Source organism: Trichoplusia ni, chromosome 13 (genome assembly GCF_003590095.1).
Source record: "Trichoplusia ni isolate ovarian cell line Hi5 chromosome 13, tn1, whole genome shotgun sequence".
Taxonomy (NCBI): domain Eukaryota; kingdom Metazoa; phylum Arthropoda; class Insecta; order Lepidoptera; family Noctuidae; genus Trichoplusia; species Trichoplusia ni.
In genome coordinates this window covers 7,218,060-7,240,126 of record NC_039490.1, presented here as the reverse complement: position 1 = coordinate 7,240,126, position 22,067 = coordinate 7,218,060, and the positions used below count along the sequence as shown (strand labels likewise).

Here is a 22,067-nt window from a genome sequence, read left to right as displayed (position 1 = left end):
AGCTTTTTTATTCCTGGCAACATAGTCTTTCATGAATCAAAGTTTATGTTCGGATACTTGTCCAGCATATTCTTCATTTATTTTACATACCGTAGATAAATATTTTGTTTTGTGCTTAATTATATGGTTGTTTTATTAGAAATGTTTTATTAATTACAAATATATTTGAAATCTGTAGCAAGTATAGGCATTTGATGAGTTTTTGACAGCCCGAGTGGTAGAATCCAAGCGCTAAATCTACTGATTATGTGTCGCGAGTTCAATCCGCGCGAAGAACAAGCATTTTTAGTTCCACGATTGTTTTGACCGGTTTTTGGATGCCTTGTGCATGTAACTTGACTATTTGTGGAACTCCCGAATTAAAGGAAAAAAATCTTAGTGAGACACTTAAAAAACGGTCAATCCGTTTGGCTGCCGACCTAGTATATTCAGGATAGGTCCGCCTGAATGTTTTAAAATATGATTTATTATCATGAGTTTAGCTGTTTTGAGATTGTCAGCTCCTTTGTAAACTGCGTTAGAGGCAGGTGCTTCGAGGCATTATATGCATTGATTGCTTAAAAACTGATGATGAAAGCTAGATCATTCTTAGCTATTTAAACTTTACTGCGATGAGGATCAACAGCTAATGCAATGGCGGATCTAAACCAACAACACAAACATCATAGGAAATAAAACACAAAGTATAGAATATTGAATTTAATTTTAACAATTCCTTCGTAACTTAATAAATTGCAACAACGTTATGGTACATGTTCAAGTCGGGTTTTGTACGACACTAAACATTGAAGAAACAACGTACCTTGGACAGACATTACCGATCAACATTAAAAAACATAGAAAATACCAGTTCAAAATGACATTTACCGAATTAAAAAAAAAAGAACATTTCAAGTAAATTATTATAACGCAGTTAAATGTCACTTCAACAGTTAACAGGGCAGGAAAACGTACAGAAGATCTGTAAATATAAGTTACATTAGTAAGAACATCACTTGCCTGCGCTGAAAAAAAAAAACAAAATAATCGCTGATTGGTTGATTCTGCGCGACGAATACCGAATCGTCCAATCAGAGCGTTTTATAATTGCCGCGTAAACAACACGAAGCAATTCGATTGGATAAAAAAGGCGCGCTTAAAAATGTAACTTATATTAATAGTAAAGACAATTTGTTTCTTAAAAGTTAATTGATTAAATAGATGAGAGTATAAAAAGGCAGCAACGACCATAAAGCGGATATATTATGTACCTAATATTACAGGCACGAGTTTTATTAACCTAACACATAGTAAGAGAACACTGGCGGGTCCAGGTTTAGTGCAACAAATTTCTTCATTTGTCAATGTGAATAATCGAGCGTACTGAATACTAGGTAAGGTAAAGTATGTACAATCAGTAACTATACCTACAAATGATGATTTACAGGGTTACTGAATCAAATAAAAAAATAACTTAATTTGGGTTTAAAAAAAAAGTTAACCAAATAGTATTGTACTAAATAATTTACTGAATACCAATACATTAGGTGTCTTGAATCAGTTTTGGCAGTTCGAAAATCAGACTTTGTTAGGCGACTTTCGATATCATATCATCTGACCGTACAAATCATTATCCAATTAGATTTTTACTACCGTAAGAATTTGTTTATAGTGTTCAATTTGTTTTAAAATCGACCAGTAGTGATGTTACACCTTAGAATCGAACCTGGACCCGCCACTGCAAGAGAAAGTAGTACAAGATATATAGAGCTACCCCGAATTGTGATATATTGCGTTATAACAAGTGATATATGGTGTTAATACTTTAGTTAACCACGGTAACATAAAAACGGTATATGCGTTCAAAATTACCTGTATCATCTTAAGCGCATGTATGATTTTTTGAATTGATATGCATTAAATAGATGGAAGTATATGAAAAAGGGAATTTTATGAAATAAAGAGTAAGTTGAGTGCACGTGTAAGTTCTAGTGACCTCCTGGGGTAATTAAAAAGTCGATTTCGGCCGGTATATCGCGACACAGAAGCAATAATAAATAGCAATAATTTCGTGTGGTTTTCTATCTGAAATACACACGAAATCCAAAACTTTTTATGCATGCTTTGGGATCGAACTTGGCAGTCCAGCGGCGTCACTAGGCTATCACTGCTTCAAACTTCAAAACTATATACCAATCTACGACTCACACGACGTCGTAGATTGTCTTTTCTCTCCCTCACCCATCCTGCCTCTCGCATATCTGAGGAAATTACTAAAACGCACGTAAACTTTACAACAGACATAGGGCCTTACAACCAGGCTTCATAAAGCTATAACAAACTACTTAAACATTAACACCACAGCGGTTATGAAAAACGACCGCAAATATACGTATATTGCACAGTGAAACACATCCACTCGGCAAACTTCGTTCTAAAGGACAATATGTATGTAAAAACCTATTAATATCAAAGTTTACTACTAAAATTCTCACTGAAGTTTAAAAAGTTTTAGATATTCTTTTATATTTAGCCTGTAATGTGCCTCTGAGGAGTGAAGCTATCCGTCATGTCCCAATGATATTATAGAAGTGTTATCATGTACCTAACAAGAACAATACAACAGCGATAATTTTGCGATATTGTCAAAATTTACAATCGCATATTGACATCGTATCGCAAAATATTGGAAAATATTCAAATTTATTACCTGATCATACAGTTTCACCCACCATGGGACAGTACAGGCTAGGCATATAATACATTAATATTCTTTTACACATAGACCTTAAGGTGTGTTCAAAGGGATTCAAGATTGTCTCCGATAAGCAAATATTTTTATTTAAGGCTGGAGTTCCGTTCAAATCTCTTAGAAGACCCCTTCACACAACTAATCCGAATGGAATTTCACAATATACTATAAGATATAATAATAAACAGTAAAAAGACCTGAAAAAATAGCTACGCACGTCACCACGTAAAATTATGTACAGTCCGTTTTAAAAATTACAGAAATAAAATGTTCACTTCATTACAAAAAAATATAAATCTTTATATACAACCTCTTTTTAAAATGAAAATATATTACACGCACTGATCGATGGCCTATTAATCTTTTATTTCATTTCGACAAACTTTACAATTTCCATATTAACTTCATCGAAAAATATCACAAATAATTTATATTAATTTTGACGGTAGTTCAAAAATAAAAATGCTTGAGATTAAAACGTCAAACACTGCGTGTAACTACAGTCTGCGCTTTTGGCACTAAAACAATATTGAACGATTACATTTAAATACTTTTTTAACATGATAATGTACATTGAAAGCCTCTTAGTACTTTTATTCATAGCACTAGCCCTCTTAAGCCACATCTCACACTCAATATCTATCTATATCGTATCATAAATATGTATATTTAGTTGATATAAAAAAAAAATAGAAAAATAATATTGCTTTATTTTGGGAAAAAATAAACGATTTGGTAACTAAGAAACAGTGTTTAGTAGAATCAGTAAGTTGTCAGATGATAATCGACTTTCAGCGTCTGAATAAACAGTCCAATTTTCCAAAGACGAGAAATTGGTGAAATTCTCACGAAGAAAACCAATAAGTTCCCTAGAAAAGTTATACAGCTATAGAAAGGAATAGAAAACTGCAAATTTCTGTTGGGAAACTGACTTGTCGAGTCAGTATATTGGAACAATTCGACTTACAACTTGTAACAGGCCAAGTATAATGAAAAAGTTGAAGAAAGTTCTTCTTAATGATGTGTGGTACCTAAATGAAAGCCCAAATCGAAAAGCTTACATAACATATAAAAATAACTGACACCTTTATATTGCAATTCCTGTTTTCACTCACATTATAAAAACTATAATAACTCCTTCTATTCCTACTATTATATCGCGAAGAGTAATGAAATATACTATTATTATTATTTTCAAATTGAGGTAATATTTTAGTTTTTCTCATATTGATAACATTCTTACTTCTCAAGGGGCATATATATAACGGATTGGGGCTGTTTACATTATAATACATTTAAATATATATAACATATGGCAATACATTTGTTTTACCTGCCTAATTAGTTATTTTATATGTAAATACAGACTTACAAATACATATTATAAGTTAAATTCAATTCAATATTTTCTCTCAATGGTATGGTAAGCAAAAAATTATACTAACATTCCGTTGTTCCTTAAATAAAAAAAAAAACAAATAAATATATTCTCTGGATAAAAGAAACGGTGTTTTGTAGTACTATGGTAGAGAAAAATCAGATTAAAAACAAGAGGAACATGTTCTTTAAAATATTAAATAAGCTATAAATATAATAAATAATTAATAAATGCTTCATATAAGTACTTCAGTAACTTTATTATAACTTTCAGTATCGCAATTGCTAAGCTCAATTTTTCAATAGCTAAAACAGTAAAAACTTCACTCGTTAATGATACATTCCAAAAATTACATTTTCATGTAACTTTTTTCCTTCTGTTTTAAAAATCAAGCTTACCAACTGATTCCTCTGTCTGCATTGCACCTTTGATTTTAATATTATAAACTTTATGGCCTCCAAACTATATATGTATACTTCACTGGTATAAACACATAAATTAAACAGATGGCGCTAGTGGCGTGTACTTTAACAAAACTCAGCTAATAACTTGCCTTAGCGCAGGTCCTGTCGTTGTGTAAGCGAAACGCCGTTACGTGCATTGTATCGCTATCTCGCTTCCACAATCACAATCCTGATCTGAGCTAACATAAAATATTAAAATCCTATTTAACTTATGCATTTGGAGTTTCTTTCTCTTCACAATATATTGAGCTATGTATGAATACGAAAATAGCCGAACTAAGCCGAAGTACACAATATAATGGCTTAAAGGAACACGTAACTTACAAAAGTTAATCTCATACTTTATTTCTGTCAAATAATAAATGGGTTTTCAGTTTTAAGTCGCCGTTGAGTCTATTTTTGTCTGTCACTTTAGGGTATAGGGTGGCACATGAATAATTAATGACATAAAATGTCTAAACCTTATGTTGCGTTTGTTTCCGTTTCAGAATATTTTACATTTGAATCTGGTTTGTAAGTTGCGCATGACTCTTAGACTGTTTTAGGCGACATAAAAACCTTCATACATTTAATCTTTACATTTTTCTTCAGTATTGAGACTTCAATCAGCCATTTATTTTTTATGGACTATTCTCAGCTCAACCCTTCCCTCTACGGGAAGAGGCCTGCACCCAGCTTTGGGACATATATATGCCAGTATTATATCTTATCTTTTCTGTCACGGGCTAACTTCATGGGATATTATTGTTATCTAGTTTTATACGCCAGCAAATTAAAAATCTTCTGAAAAGTTTACTGAACCAGTCACAAGCTGCCCTTAGACAAAACTTCGGATTATTCAAAGATAACATCGTCCAAGCACGTCAAACAACAATTCCCATCAAAGCTTTCAACATTCATGAACGAGTAGGGTAGTCACAACATTACCTAGTATAGTATATACCGTCTAAGTCTGCTGGTCCCCGCAGCAGGCGGTGCAGTCGAGGCAGCCCTGCGGCGGACCGCCTCGCGACCGCTATCTCTTGCCGCGACAACCACCTAACTGCTCCTGGAACGATGATGGGGTGTGTGTGAAACTTAATTTTTTGTCAGGGTAGTTGATAACTGATGTTATAAAATAATAGCTGTTACTTGGGGATTCGTCCGCGTGTTTATGAAAGATAGTCAGTAAGTCAGGTATTTTAATTGGATTAGTAGTTTTTGTGTCCAAACATCTTCTCCCTGTTTTGTCAGGCAATCTGTGAAGTCTAGTTTCTAACTGTCTAGTGATGAAATATCTATTAAACTTTTGAGTGACGTCACTTGCTACAATTTTCGGCTCGCAGGTCACGTTCATATCATATCACAACTGCTACTCCTGAACTTTAGCAATCAAGATTTTTCAGGTAAAGTAAGAAAGGGTGGGTGTCCTTGGGTATGTAACTTGAATGTTTGGGTAATTCGCCGAGTCAAACGGATAAAATTCCTAATACATTACCTGTAAAATACGCATGGCTTCCAAAAGCTCTTGCTTGTCGGCCAGCAAGCTCGCCGCCTCCTGCTGCGCGGAGTGCACGCACTGACGTAACACTGACGCCTCTTCTACTTTACTGGAATTTTTAATGGATTTGTAAGCAGACAAGTAACGTATAGTGTAGTCCATATGTTAATAAAATTGATCTGATGATATGTAAGTCATTCCAAAGTAGCTGTTGCCCCGTGCCTGCCCACGAATCGAAAATGATCAACGGGAACATAAAACTATCGCATCCTTGTTATAAACTAGGTGTGTTAGTTTTTTCTAAACCCGTTCAAAGGATTTTGCGTGAAAGTCGAAGAAACATCCATACGTACATGATAGATGTTTCCTTTCTATCCCTTAATAGCAACCTGCTGAAAGACCTATTCGTATTCATAATCTTTAACTTTCAAATTATGATGCCATTATTCCGCTTGGCACTGACAAGGACAGATCGACTAGAAATGATTTAGTATTAAAATTAAAAGACTGCATGGATGCGCTATAATCCATGCAAATTTAATAATCATCATAGTGAAGACCTTACACCAGTTACAGGACCTCATGCTGATGATCACAGTTATTTGTTCGACCTAGGTGTTCATTGCGTTGTTAAATCTTTCTTATACGCTGCTACACAAGTATTAAATGCTGGAGAAAAAAATACCATGTCCTTCTCAAAACACCAATATTACAAATGAACTCACGCTCTCAACTCCCTATTATCCTCAGCTATCCTCGCTAACGTCACCAGCCTCTTCCTCAACTCTTCATTCTCCCTGTTCAGCCTGTCAATCTTCTCCCTTGCCTCGTCCAGCTCCGGCTGTGGTTGCGGCGTGGCTGGCGATGCTATAGTCGAGGGGGTCGATATAGGGGGGCCTAGGCGGACCACGCCAGCTGTGTCGCGCGTCATGCGAAGCGTGGTCAGATCCACGTCGAGTGGCTGTGGTGCTGGTGATGAGATGGAGCGAGTTGGACGGTCTTCTATTAGATGGAGCTTCACGTTCTCTATTAATACCTGGTCGAAATGTTGAGATGTTAGAGGTGATTGTTGGAGGTATAATGATGCAATAAAACGTGTTTTTTTAAGAGATCAACATCAGACATAGTTTTGAATTTTAAATTTGTCAACATACTTCAAACAAAACATTCATTAAAAATATTACCAAATCTTCATAGTGCTATTGCGTCTTCCATAACCAGCTAACATATGAGATATTGCTTGGTTATGTGCTGATCAATTACGTAGGTAATGGAGGTCAAATAGGAAAACTTTCACACTTTATATACCAACGTCATAGCATACCTGGATTGATGACCAGTAGACAAAATAAACCAATTTCTTACCATATACTCCAATTTGGAATGATAGAAAAACAGTAAAAATATTAAAAGTACCTATAGATGGTGTAACTTACCTCAAGTGGCATAGGTGGCGCTATGACTTCATCTTCGATGAGTTCAGCGAGCGCTAGCGCTGTGCTCATATTGAGGGCTATGCTCAGGTCACGAATCCGAGCTTCTAGCAGCTCATCAAATGGTGCTAGTCCCTGAATGTAAAAAAAAATAACAAAACTTAGTGGGAGATTAATTGACGAAAAGATTTACCAGCTATCTTAAAAAATATCTGCATACTTGTCAAAGAAAATGGCAATGACAATACATAAAGTGTATTTGCTTTAATAAACATCAATAGATGGATAATCATTTGAGAACGTCTTACAGATAAGAAGCATTCCAGTTTTTCGACGTATATAACAAAAAACACGAAAAAAAAATACTTCGTAGAAATTTTGTTTAGTAATAGGGATAACAATTTATATCCCTGAAATGACAAACATGACAATGTTTAAATTTCACTTAACTTTTGATACCACTTCCTCTCCACCCAACCTACCTTCTCATCAGACTCTCTCGGCAGCTGGGTCCTCACCAGCCTGGCAGCCACATGAGGCTCAGGCCTTGTCAGCAGCTCGTCGGCCTCACTCGCCACCGGTTCCGACCAGGCGCGCGCTCTCATCGCGAACTTGTTCTGTGTTTAGAGTATGCGTTGTAGTGGGGGTGTGTTGTGTGTTCAAGTAGGGGGGGAAAGCCTGTACTTTTGAACGGGACGGCGAGTTTAAGGGTTGACCTATGAGACGAGGTGCGGCAAATTAATACAAATATAAAAGACACATTTAAAGAGAGAAATAAAATAAATCGAGTCAAGTTATATTGTCAATATTAGACACGGTTCTGCTTGGATTTAAAGTATTTTTTTCATTTATTAGATATCTGTGGCAATTTTGCTGACCATTATTTGTTATCATTAGCAAATACAAAACACATTTTTTCCTGTTTTATATTAGTATTACATTTTCCATATTCGTTTAATGCTATGAGACTACCCCAACTGTTATTACTGGCTAGTAAAAAGTACCTATTCACCTCAGCGCATGGTTACAACTGTTCTTTTTTTATAATGTTGTCAATTATTTCGTTTTAACGTTATATAATTAACATATTTCGTTACGTTCAAAAGTAAAGGCAGTCAGACAATCACAGTATAGCGGGTAACACATCACGAACAATACTGTGCGGATGGAGATGTGGGGAGAGTGCTGGCATGCGACACAACGTGCATTATATAAAGCTAAGCTTTAACAAATATACACAAAAAAGACATATTTATACTATAAATTAAACAATCATGATTGTAGAGATACTGGATAGATCTTAAATAACCCCTAGTGCATGTAAATAAACCCTTTTTTATAATACTTCTTTCCAAAAACATAACTCGGCTACTCATGATCAGTAGGTTTACTTCTGAAGCTGGTTTGGTTCAGTTTAAGATTTTAATTCGAATATCAATTTGGTCCTGAAATGGTTCTATTGAACCAAACCAGGATAAGCGTTGTCAGCTGATAGACTGTAGTCCATACACGTGCTACTGCACGAAATGGCGCTAGTATCGGGTTTTAGAATACGAACTATTCCGGTGGGAGTTAACCTACAATATAGTGGTCAAAAATCGTTGGCCATGTAAAAAAAATCCTCTTTTGGCGGAAGTTGTTTATTTAAACGAGCAAAATAATCTTTATTAATAAGTATAAGAAGGCCTAATGTAGTGTTAAGACTCAATTTTCCTGATTCGGGAGTATTTTAAAAAGTTTTAAAATAATTCATTACTAAAAATGACTTAACTTAAATTTTAGGAGAAAATTTTGGAATATTGAAGGATTCCCTTTATCTAGCATGCTTGACATAAAGAAGATAGTTTTTTTCATGTTCCTATAGGTAGATGGTCATATTGGTAATATAATGGATGTTATAAGGCTGCGTTGCATCCTACCTTTGACTTCAGACGGTGCTGTCGAAGCTAAAATGGCGGACATGAAACAGATAGCAATGAAGCGCTTGTAAAGATGTTTCTTGTCATATTGTTCATTAACGATTCAGAGTGAGCTTGTGGTTGGAGAAAATATATGTAGACTAAGATTTATCAACTGAATTACGAAATTTGAAAAAGGTATTGCTTGTATAGGGACTCCGAGTATTCAGACGACTATTTACAGAGCTAAAATTTAGTCTTTTTTTTTCATTTAAAAACTTTATATTCGTCTAAATGGTTTACTTTTATATTTATTAAAATATTGAGAAGGATATTTGACCAACCACAAGCAGTGTAAGACTTAACGGACAACCACTTACACCAGACAAGAGGGTGACAGAAACATCTTTTGTCTCACTCATTCACACAGACAAACCCCCTTGGCTACGACACATAACCTCTACATCTAGGCACTCAACATACCACTACGTTCGTGTCAAATGATCTATAGAACAACTATAGATCTATTAAATACCTTGAGACGGGTCTTTCGTTTCACGATAGCCGAGCGGGCAGGAATTGCCAGAGAGGAAAAAACACACATAGACACATATAGTTAGAGATAAAATGGATGCATTCCAGTTTGTGGTAGGGTTTTAAAGGGAGCGATGGCCGAGCGACTGGTCAGAGACTGTGCAAATATCGTGCTAGAAGAACTTTAAAGTTATTTGATATTGTAGTCATGGAACATGGGTAAGTACAAGGGACTGGATTATACACTACCGTAGAACTATATATAATCAGTGCCAAGGTTTTTCGAAGTCTGATATTTGACCCTTTTTTCGATTTTACTTTTTGGAGTTAATTCTCAAATATGACTCGTTCCAATCTCTAGAATTCAGATAGGCTATAGGCTGATCATCTTCTGATAGTGACAAGCTTACACGTAAGTGCCATACCCTTCAACTTTTCCAAGTTCCATGACGATAGTAATCTAGAATTAATAGTTTTCCAAGTACAGTGGGATTACCCAATTTCCGTTGCCGTTCGATATTCGCTCGCTTTAAAACCCAATGCCTTATCGACAATATTAAGAATTACAGCGATACACCTTACTGGGTACGATATACGATGGTTGTGATGATGCGGTCATGCACATCTGATGAGGTGACGTCATTAGGTAAGAACGTTAGACTTTCAAGATATAACACAAATGCTTTAGACGCACACGATAAGACGAAAAACACTGTATAAAATTCATTAAGATAATTGAATAATGAGGTTTTCACTTTTGAGTATATACATGGAAAGTGTATAATTATAAGGTAGGTATGTACAAAAAGGGGCTTTAACTATTTCAGGGCTCGTACAAATTGTAGCTTGAAAAAAAAGATGGAATCGTGAAATATTCAGACAGTTATTAACGATTCAAATTTTGACTGGATAAAACTAACTTAGCAATTTCGAAATTTAGTATTCCTTAAGCATTTGTCTGTTCTCTAATATTAATCAGAAATCCAATAACATCACCTCTGCCTATGATCGATGACTATAATAAGATGTAGGTTTAAAAATAAAAGAAAAATGCGGACTTTAATATCGACACATGCTTCCAAATTATTACAATTAACTCCGCTTTATTATGTTCATAGAAACGAAAAGTGAGAGAGTATGGTCGGCAAATATCAGAAATCACCGAATCATAACTAAAATATAACAGTACTTAAAAACATTAAAAAAATCTGATGGAAACTTAATTGCCCACAAACAAAACTTATTTTAAATAGTTACAATATATTGTTAAATAATATTTTTATTAATCTTTTTGTTTTTGGCTGTACGACGTAAGTACTCGATGGATTCCGATGACATCCGATCTTTACCGAACATACCCGAAGTACACACGAAGTAAAAACTTATACATTATTAGATCAAGTGTAATGTGAAATTGTATGCTTGAATATTTATATTGGAAGTAAAAATATTATGTTAAGATTTTAAAATAACTCCGTGAAATAAACTGTTCAATGTAATGTGTAACAAAAATAAAAGTGAATGTGTACGATGTCTGTAAAATGTACTAAAAATATATAATTCTAACAAAACTGACGATTTATTTTTATTTGAAAAAATTAATGTATTTTCAGTACATTTCTCACATATGTTTGTAACGGAAGATTCCTTGTGTCGCGTTCACGAGTAAAAAATACACGTTGACAACAATTATTGTGTTGATCAGGGTGTACACAACAAAAATATAATGGCGTTACCATATTTTATTGAAGACTCGCTGCCGCGTATTTAAAAGAGAGTAGACCATTATAACAAGTCCTTTTGGGCATTGTTAATACCCCACCCCCCCATTTTTCTCACCCAACAGACTACAATTTCGATTTAGATACATTATATTTCCAAATGTGTAATAAAAATAATGTGCATCAATATAAATACAGTAACACCATTAAATAAGCAACAGAATCACGAACATTTAATGTTAAATTAATAAATCCCCTCGCTACCCCTGACCGCATAGACAAGTAACAAATTCACAAACAGAAGCACAGATCGAATTAAAATGTTTGGAAATAAAAATCCCTTTTGACCAATCTGACTGTGACCTGTTATTTCAATACATTCGCGCTCGACCAGTGTTAAGCCTTGTAAAATTGTCATTTGTCTATATCGGCTGAGGAGTTACCAACTCATCAAGTAATATTGTATGTCATGTGGAAGCGGGGAGCGTGACAGAACACTATTTAAAATATTGTTTAAATAGTAATAACTTTCTCTCGCACCTGCTACAGCTTAATTTAAGAGGACTATTGATTTTGTTTTTAATCCGCCATACATCATTGCAACTCCTGAATCAATCCAACGAAAACTACCGAAACACCTAAGCAGGGCGATAAACTAGGAACCCGCAACGAAATTAATCAGAAATATTAAAAAAGAAGGAGTAAGTAAGAAAAAAAACCCACTCCACTCCACACCTTTTTGTCTCCCAAAAAGGGAAATAGCTCGCCTTAGTAACGAGACAGACAACTTGCCAAATTCGAGTATAACTCCCCTACATGGGGTCATAGCATCTCGTTTCCACAATCCTTATCAACTTCAAGAGCTGGTATACATGGGGCTATGGCATGTCGCTTCCACAAGCAACATTATCACTTCAAGAGCTGGTAGTAGTTCCCCTGGACATGTATAACTACGTATTGCTCACCTGGAACTCGTCCCAGGGTATGGCGTTACACTCGTCGCTCTTGAGGTCGTCGGCGGCGAGGCGGAGGGCGCTGCGCCCGCTACCGCTCTGGTGGACTATGTGAATGTTGTTCAGACGCCAAGTGCTTGTCGAGATCTTGGGATTGGTGAACAGTAAATATTGTCAGTGAAAAAGATGTTTCAATATTTTGAACGTTTTTGTTTAAAACAGAAAATAAGACCGACTTAGTGAAGTAGCACTCTTGAATATCTACATATATTTCTAAAAATTGTAAAGAGAGACAGCAAGTCATTTAACGTACTCAATATTATTATGCTGAGTAGCTGTCTTTACCAATATACAGCTGTGATTTGTTATAATTAAATGATGCAATGATTCAGTGACGCCTATTTATCTGGATTGCCTGACTAGTTTCGGACCTAACCGGAGTCCTTAATCATGAGCTGAAGCGGCGGGGCCGCGAGTCATAAATACGCGTGAGTGAACCGTTGCATCGTTTAATAATAACAGCGTGAATCATTCTCACGATAGTTACTATAAAAATATGCTATGTTATGTTTCATTTAACGTGAAACGATAAAGTTATAGGTACGAATATTCTTCTTAGTTTAAGAGTAATCTAGTACAACACAATGTACATACAACATCTCGTCTCCTACAGGAGCTGGTGACGGAGTGATCACTCGGTGATGAGGACCTCTCCACCACTTCTGCTGCTACTTCTACACCACTAGATGCTCGACCGTGCTCGAACTCCCTGTTGAAGAATAATTCCAAGATATGTTCTTATTTGTCAAATAACAGGCTAGAAAACTTTTGCTGATATTCACTACTTAAACTTTTGTTTTTTTTTTTGTTTGGACTGAATATATTAATTACATTATTTAATTAATTCACATTATATACATTTAACAACATATTGTGTGTCAACATCCTGTCAAGATGCAGTTAAGTACCGCACTTTACGTGGAACAAGCTACTGCCTTTCTGATCTCCTTAACCTGGCTTATGACTACCCGTAATTATCATCAATGTTGTAAAAATGCGTTTCAAAACACTGAAAAACTTCTTATGATAAATGGTCACTCATCCGCGGACCCACCGCGTCAAGCGTTCTTTAACCTGTGATCGATAGACCGGTACGGAAATACTTAGCAACGAGCAAGGAAATAGAAGAAAGCCGAAGTCCGCGACACGTCACGCAAAGTGGGTTTGGCGTGGTGAGCTCACCCACTCGGCTTTCTGATAATATAAATCTTACATACCTGAAAGCCATGTCAGCATCATCAGGTGACTCGGCAGCTAGTCCGACGACAACGTATCGGTCACTGTCTGAACTGGCTGTGGAGGCCGCGTCACTGCGAGTGTCGTCCCTGGTGAGGGCGCTGTCTATAGACGTGACCAGTGACGTCAAACCGCGACGCATCGATGAGAAGCCTGGAATAGGATTTGTATGAATTGTGATGTGTGTTGTAAACGGGAGCTGTGATTTTGATTGTATGTTTGGGTTATAGTGGGAAATGTAGATAATATTGGTGATGTATTACGATCAATAGCAGCATGTATACGCCCCACTGGGCACAAGCCTCTTCCTGTATAGAAAGATTTTTAGGTATCGAAAATCCTTATATTAAAGAGTAACTCTGGAGTTTTTTGCCGGTTCTTTTTAATAAGAATGACATTCTAAAATGTTGCACCGAGAGTCACTACTGTTCCTTTTTATAAAATAGTATATAAATAGTAAATACTACCTTTTTTATTTGCACAATCGCTTTTTATTCCACTAAACTAGTATCTACAAAGATAATTAATGAATACCACCGAGACACTAAAATTCGGCGTATCCCAATCGTTTCGACCTTCAACCAGACTTAATACAAACGATTTGATTGCTAAGTCTGATACACCCAGATATAAATTACGATAATCTTCTTATTACATACCTCCAAAGCTGAGTCCAGGGCTGGGCGGCGGCGGTTCCTCAATGGGTATCGGCTGGTAGACCTCCACAGACGTGGTGGCCAGCACGCCGCTATCCCGGTCCATCATGGACGGAGCCATCGTCGCTTCAGAACCTACTGGAAATTACAATATATGAGTCTGTATGTATCGCCAATTTCCGTCTTTGGGTTAGTGAAATTTGTTTTTTTTTTGGCTTTCGTATCGTAGTAATGGAAAAGTTCTTTTGCCTCCAAATTAGTTGCGGTAATAACCAGAGGTGTTGCTCTAGCGCTTCCTCAGACTGCCAATTTAAATGAACAAAAGTGTTGTCAGTGCGGTATCCAGGCCAAAGGTAACCCATTGTGCACGACGCATCGGGGTTTGGATTTGAGTGTAAGCCAAGCATTTGTGTGAAACCCCGCGACTCAAATATTACCGACTACGAATTTCAGATACGCTATCAGCCAGTACTTGAAATAAACGCCTAAGAAAAGGAAATGCAATCAGCTCTTGATATGCGATACTAGGTCCAAATATTGCGGTATCTGCAGCGCCAACTGTTAAATGCTTTGCAAAGCCCATTTACTGTGCACTCCAAAGCATGGGTGATATGGTTAGTAACTCACAAAGCCGACTGCGTGCGGAAAACACTCAAATATAAGTGCATTTTATTGTGTTTTTTTATTTCTGTTTGTTGTATAGACTCAAATCTTTTATTCCAGACCAAATTTGTTGTTTTTGTACGCAATAAAAGAAAAAACATGCAAATGTTCCATTAATTTTGCACAATTTATGATGCATTATACTCAATATACTCTTGTTTTTACATTACAAATATATATTATTCTATTCTGTTTCAATAATTATTTCATGCTATGCATTCCATTAAAAAACCTCAAAATGTACTCAATCCGACATAAAATATTAAATGCAGAAGAAACCAACAAGCCATTAATTATGATACCCAAACCGTAACGAATTTTTAGTGCTCATCGATAACACGATCTTGAAAAGCAAAATTACTTACTTTAAATTACAATAACTGTTATCAAATTAATTTTTATTTAAATCAATTGCTGTCAGCAGTTGTCAACAGAAATTGATTTTTGTGCAATTGCATAGCGTTTTTTTATCTCGCCTACTGTGTCCCACTCCTGGGCAAAGGCCTCCCCCAAATTCTTTCACGATTTTCTATTCTGACCCTCACGGAACCAGCCCACGCGGTAAGCGTTACACATAGAAATTGAGCATTGTTAAAACTAAAATTTCTACCAAATTGGTAATTTACTAAGATAGCAATATTTACAAAAAAATGCCGTGTTTTTCTGATTTTGGCAATTGCGCTGATGACTACCAAGGCCTTTACGGGAATTATTTTTCAAATTAGTACTACTGTCTTGCATAAGCCTGCATTAATATAACTAACCTAAATGTTATCATTCCGAGTGTTAGTCACAAACGTTCCACAGTGCAGTTAGCAATATGTACAATGCAAGTGTCACAGTCATCATCAACCCAAGACTTACTGCAGGCTTCCTCGAGCGGCGTGGACGCACCTAGTGTAGACGTGTGCTGCTCTGCTCATACGATAGTCGTGAAATAAATAAGAACTTAGTGTAAGAGAGAGATAGGTGTAGTTAGTTAGAGAGAGATAGTAAGATAAAGGGAAACACAGCTGTTTTTTACAGATAAGTAGATATGCTTTACTTGGAAAATGATAGCAGTTTTAAAAATAAAACTTGAAAAAAAAATAACACGTCATTTCAAGCTACTTGAACCGTACGTTGATAAAGGTACGGTAAAGGTACGTTGATAAAAGGACTTATGTAGCGATTATTTATTTCTTAACTAGTCTTTCTTGCTGTAATATAATAAAAATATAAATAAGCAAATAGATGAAGTAATATGAAGATTTATTATCTTAATATATACTTCAACTGTAAGTGTGTATAGTCCTTAACTCCTCACTGTAGTCCTTAACGCCTGGACAAATTTGTGTTAAATTTTTGTATACATTTGAGTGATGCCTTGGACAGTTTATATAACCAAATAAGTAAAGCACCGAATCATCTAGTAAGCATTATAAAATGCCTTTTCACACTTAAAGGAAAAAGTCATCTAAACCTGAATTTCAACATAAAACAACCTAATAACAGCTGTATTTAGAAGACAGAAGGTAGAAAATAGACTGCAATCTGAAAACCAAAGTAAATAAAACTGGTATTAAGTACATTACTCACCCATTTTGAGGTCTTGTAAGCTGGACGAGTCTAATGGCACGCTGTCGAGGTCTCGGGAAGACTCTTGGCCGGGGCAGTTGGTTGGAAGCACGAAGGTTAACTCCACCGCTGGGACTACCACACCGATCACTATCGTCCTATTGGAAAACAAGTTTTTTATTTATTAAAGGGGATATTTGAAAATTTTGATGATTTAAAAAAGAAAAAAAACGGCTCTCGAATTTAACCCTAGTGTTGCGGGGGGTTTTACAAACTCAGAACTTAGATAACTTAATGTTTATTCGGTTTGGTGGATCACGCAAATGCGTGTTGTACACGGAGATCGACCCCGCGACGTGCACAGTGGGTTTGGCGTGCACAACCACTCAACTATCTTGTAATGACCTCTTACGCTGTAAGCTACGCTAAATTTGTAAGTATTTCTGTTTTCCTCAGTGCATTTAGGTCAGATTTCTTTAAGTGCTTCAATTGGTCACAGATCAACCTTTTTCAAAATGCGTCCATGCTTTTTCAGATCCCAATGTCGACACATTTCTGGAGAGATCATATCTTTGTTCTGTTTACATGATATTAAAGTCTTTCAAATAGTTTTTTTATGCCAATCTCACCCATCTTCAGCATCGGGCTGCCGTTCAGCATCATGCGCTAACCAGGCCGCCATCTCGGAGACCCTCTCCAGCTGGCGCATGAGGAACAGCATCTGGTAATGGTTCAGCTGCAGGCCGGCCAGACCGCACGTCCGGGCCACCACCCAGATGCGGGAGAAGTTCTCGTCGAAACATATCTGGGGAGGATATAGTAAATATGTATAGATATGAAAGAAATGGAGTTTCCAAGTGGTAATTAAAGTGCGGTGAAAGTTGAACAAATCCCGCCCGTGTTTTTCGCGTTAAAACGGTCTTTATGTAGGGTGATCACGAAAATAAACAAAATCGGACTTGGCACATGATGTTTTCCGTTTCCGTGGAAATGCCAGGATAAAATGTAGTGGCTACTAGTGCGCGCCCCGCAGCAGTCGGCCCACAGCGGCTAGTATGTGTATATGTATGGTCGGTGTCCTCACCCAGGCGGTGAGCGGCGTGGCGTCCAGCAGCGGCGCGGGGCGGCAGAGCGCGCGCGCCCCGCAGCAGTCGGCCCACAGCGGCTAGTATGTGTATATGTATGGTCGGTGTCCTCACCCAGGCGGTGAGCGGCGTGGCGTCCAGCAGCGGCGCGGGGCGGCAGAGCGCGCGCGCCCCGCAGCAGTCGGCCCACAGCGGCTAGTATGTGTATATGTATGGTCGGTGTCCTCACCCAGGCGGTGAGCGGCGTGGCGTCCAGCAGCGGCGCGGGGCGGCAGAGCGCGCGCGCCCCGCAGCAGTCGGCCCGCAGCGGCTAGTATGTGTATATGTATGGTCGGTGTCCTCACCCAGGCGGTGAGCGGCGTGGCGTCCAGCAGCGGCGCGGGGCGGCAGAGCGCGCGCGCCCCGCAGCAGTCGGCCCGCAGCGGCTAGTATGTGTATATGTATGGTCGGTGTCCTCACCCAGGCGGTGAGCGGCGTGGCGTCCAGCAGCGGCGCGGGGCGGCAGAGCGCGCGCGCCCCGCAGCAGTCGGCCCACAGCGGCTAGTATGTGTATATGTATGGTCGGTGTCCTCACCCAGGCGGTGAGCGGCGTGGCGTCCAGCAGCGGCGCGGGGCGGCAGAGCGCGCGCGCCCCGCAGCAGTCGGCCCGCAGCGGCTAGTATGTGTATATGTATGGTCGGTGTCCTCACCCAGGCGGTGAGCGGCGTGGCGTCCAGCAGCGGCGCGGGGCGGCAGAGCGCGCGCGCCCCGCAGCAGTCGGCCCACAGCGGCTCTGCGCGCGCGCACCACACGCCGCGGGCCTCGCGCCACAGCAGCTCCGGGCACATGCCCGGCCCGCGCTCCACGTCGTCCAGGTCTGCGAGAGGATAATATATCATGTAGGTGTATTATGTATAAGTAATGACTGGGTGATGTGGCGCGAGGAGGAGGGAGTTATGTCCAGCAGTGCTGCAACGGAACATATGCTACTGACATGGAAGCGGCCGGCGGAGGTCATGAGGCAAGGACGCCGACACTCTTTACACGCACGCTGCCGCGTCCCGCCGGCTCTACTCATCGGAGAGCGGCTCCCCGCTTCAAGCACGTGCTGTAAAGCAACGCAGCACTACGTGTCGGCACCAAACGCGGCTGGAGTCACCCGGCTTAGTTTAGTCAGTAAGAGACTGACACTACCCGTTCCCTCACCCTCGGTGTGGGTGTATAGTTTAGCAACGTTATTTATCTAAGTTCCCGACGAAAGCATATATAGCAGGCTAGATCTGCGTATACTCTTACAAATCGTATCAATACAAAATTCTACGTAAGGCAAAGGCAGGGGAGTCCTCATGGTCACTCACTTCCTCGGGGGAAGAAATGGGTAGTGTCAGACTTTTACTGAATGAAGCTAACCCACCGTGCTACGTCATTCGCGATTTGTGTCGGTGTATGGCAATGCGTTGCAATCCTTCATACACCGACCGCGGGCTTCCACCGGCCAGTAGTGCGGGCCGGTAGGTCACTTTCTTGTGTTGTGTGGAGGCCGACGTTTAAGGAGCGTCGGCCTCCTCGCCTCATATTGGGATCACATCCATAGCACCGAATGTGGCCCCCCGCCGTGGGTCCTATACTCGGACGACAGACACCCCCCTGCCGTCACCCAGTTAGGGCGGGAGAGCGCGCTCATGCGCGGCTCTGCGCCGCCCCACTCGACGTCGGCGTATGGCGGGCGCGCTGGGGTCAGTTTCCCGAACGCGCTCCGCCGCCTCCTTCTGTGACATCACTGTTTCACAGAAGGAGGCCAATGCATCCCACGCCGCCCGGCAAATGACAAAGATGGTGAGCCATCTACGGACCAACTACTTCGAGCGTAGCTTAACCTGTGACCGATTCACTAATGCAGTTAAAACATAGCTACGAGCTCCTAGAATATCTTCTTTAGTACTGGACAATTTTTTTTTCACAGATTATTTATTAACTAGACGACCTCCGTGGTCGAGTGGCGTACGCACCGGTTTCAAGGTTTCGCAAGTTTTGAGGTCCCGGGTTAGATCCCCGATCGGGTCAATGTAAAAATTCACATTTCTACATTGTTCCGGGTCTGGGTTTTGTGGTACCTTCGTTGTATCTGAATTCCATGACAAAAGTGCTTTAGCAACTTACTTTGGGTTCAGAACAATGTGGGTATGTGATGTTGTCCGCATTTATTTATTATTTTACTAGCTGTTGCCCGCGACTCCGTCTGCGTGGATTGCAGTTTACAGCGTTCGGTGGTCTCCGTTTCCATGGAAATGCATCCCCTTAGTGATCTTATAGCTTTTACACACCTTTTCAATTTTCCCTCGGGAACTATTTCAAAAATCGGGGTAAAAGGTAGCCTATGTTCTTTTCATGTCAACAGCTATACGTATAGCTATTGATCGCATGTTCAGCCATTTTTGCGTGATTGAGTAACAAACATCCAAATATCCACAGTTTCACATTTATAATATTAGTAAGGATAAACGATCCCAACAAGGCCTCTACATGTTGGACCTATGACCCCGTGCACGCCTCCAAAAAGGATCGGCTCCTTCCCATGAAGTAACCCGTGACAGAAAAGAGATAAAAATAATAATTAATTTACAAAAACATTGCTTAGACTCATCGCTATCATATCGCGAAAATCTACTCTAAATAGAGGCCAAGTTTTAGCACTCACTATCAGCGTGCAGTATGAACTGCTCGTGTATGGGGTCCATGTCGTCGGCGGCGCAGGGGAACTGGCCCCGCGGCGGCGCGGACCGGCGCAGCGCAGAGATGATGGACGCCAGGTCCGCGCGGGTGCCTGCGCAGTCTACAACAACAAGAGAAGAGAGGAAGAATGAAAAATCTCCTTATTATCGTCTTTTGTGATTGCTGGCTACGTTCGCCCCGTACAAAAAATGAAGGGGATATAAAATCACGTGTGGCGTCACTAACTAGTACGCTTTTTACTAGCAAGTGACGTTACTAGCCGCCACAACCATAGATTTGGTCATCTTAAGGTGCTTTTAATCTTACTGTTTGATGATGTCATAAAATGAAAAATACGTATTCAACAATTTTGAAAACTGACTTAACAAATTTATATTATTAGATTTAACTTAACTTCTATCTGAGGAATAAATATTGCCGTTTGACATATTTTCTATACAATAGCTGCCAAAACGTCAAACATATTCGTCAGATAAAAAGTTATCTGGCGATTGAAAAATCCTATAGATTTTTTCGTGATATCGTTACTGAAAAAATAGCATAGATGACCATTATCATATTTGGTAAAATAACAATACACAATGAACTAACTGGCTCTAGGCGACTCCCGGACGTTGGTGAGCGTGGCCCGCGCAGTACAGATGTGCAGTTCCTTGGGCCGGTCGCGCTGCTGAGAGACGTGCTCCGGACCTGCTTCCAGCACCACCTGCCCACAGGCGGACATCATTAGATGCGAATAATTTCAAATCGTACTGATATTACAGACGCGAAAGTTTGGATGTATGGATGTTTGGATGTTGGTTCCTCTTTCACGCAATTTTTCGCAATATTCGCAAAATTTTCCTACGCGGGAATCGAACATGCGTCACGACGCACTCAGTGGGTTTGGCGTGGTGACCTCAACAACTAGACTATCCATGCTTATTTCATGCAGGAATTGATCGCGCCACGCGCAGTGATCTTGGCTTTATCACCTATATTACTCGTCTAACCAGCCAGAATCTTAAAAATCCCAGTAATAATATTTTTCCACAACGCCATCTAGTCACAAACTAAGCAAAGTTTGTATTACGAGTACTAGACAAATAATAAACAAACTTAAATATTTCTAAATACCTACATAATATGGATGAATAACATCCAGATACCAACAAATGGTTGTTCTTATTACAGAAACATTTGTCCTGGGTAGAAATACTGGAAATTGAACCTACGACGTCAGGTATAGCAGTCAGGGTCACTAACCACTAGACCAACAAGCCGGTACAACCCACCTTAGGCATGATAGCCTCCATCCTGACATCGATATACGGGGCCTGGGCATTCATCTCCGCCTCTGTAGCCGCGTCCTTGGGCAGCAGGTGCGGCAGGAAGGCGCCCAGCCACACCACGCTGTTCACGTCCATCGACACTCGGACTGGACTCAGCTGGACGAAGAGCTTCGGGGCTGGTACTGCGGAGACAAAGATAGCTTTTGCTAAACGTTTCCCTTCAAGAGCCTTTGTC

The 22,067-nt window shown here is 39.4% G+C and overlaps 1 protein-coding gene across 4 annotated transcripts in view; it reads right to left on the bottom strand.

Annotated features, from left to right (window-relative positions):
• Window positions 1-684: 684 nt before the first annotated feature.
• Window positions 685-22,067, bottom strand: part of LOC113499881 (UHRF1-binding protein 1-like) — a 41,230-nt gene continuing 19,847 nt past the window's right edge. Inside the window, exons 14-29 of one of the 4 annotated variants that reach the window (XM_026880462.1) lie at window positions 21,836-22,014; window positions 21,153-21,267; window positions 20,527-20,661; window positions 18,539-18,705; window positions 17,394-17,569; window positions 16,786-16,922; window positions 16,072-16,122; window positions 14,548-14,682; window positions 13,870-14,041; window positions 13,247-13,361; window positions 12,605-12,739; window positions 7,969-8,103; window positions 7,490-7,621; window positions 6,779-7,089; window positions 6,051-6,162; window positions 685-5,621 (exon numbers count right to left, since the gene is read on the bottom strand). In XM_026880462.1, the coding sequence (XP_026736263.1) occupies window positions 5,589-5,621; window positions 6,051-6,162; window positions 6,779-7,089; window positions 7,490-7,621; window positions 7,969-8,103; window positions 12,605-12,739; window positions 13,247-13,361; window positions 13,870-14,041; window positions 14,548-14,682; window positions 16,072-16,122; window positions 16,786-16,922; window positions 17,394-17,569; window positions 18,539-18,705; window positions 20,527-20,661; window positions 21,153-21,267; window positions 21,836-22,014 (2,240 nt within the window). In that variant the 3' untranslated portion in view covers window positions 685-5,588. The remainder of the gene's footprint in view (window positions 5,622-6,050; window positions 6,163-6,778; window positions 7,090-7,489; window positions 7,622-7,968; window positions 8,104-12,604; window positions 12,740-13,246; window positions 13,362-13,869; window positions 14,042-14,547; window positions 14,683-16,071; window positions 16,123-16,785; window positions 16,923-17,393; window positions 17,570-18,538; window positions 18,706-20,526; window positions 20,662-21,152; window positions 21,268-21,835; window positions 22,015-22,067) is intronic. The other 3 variants (XM_026880463.1, XM_026880464.1, XM_026880465.1) reach the window with 3 other exon arrangements.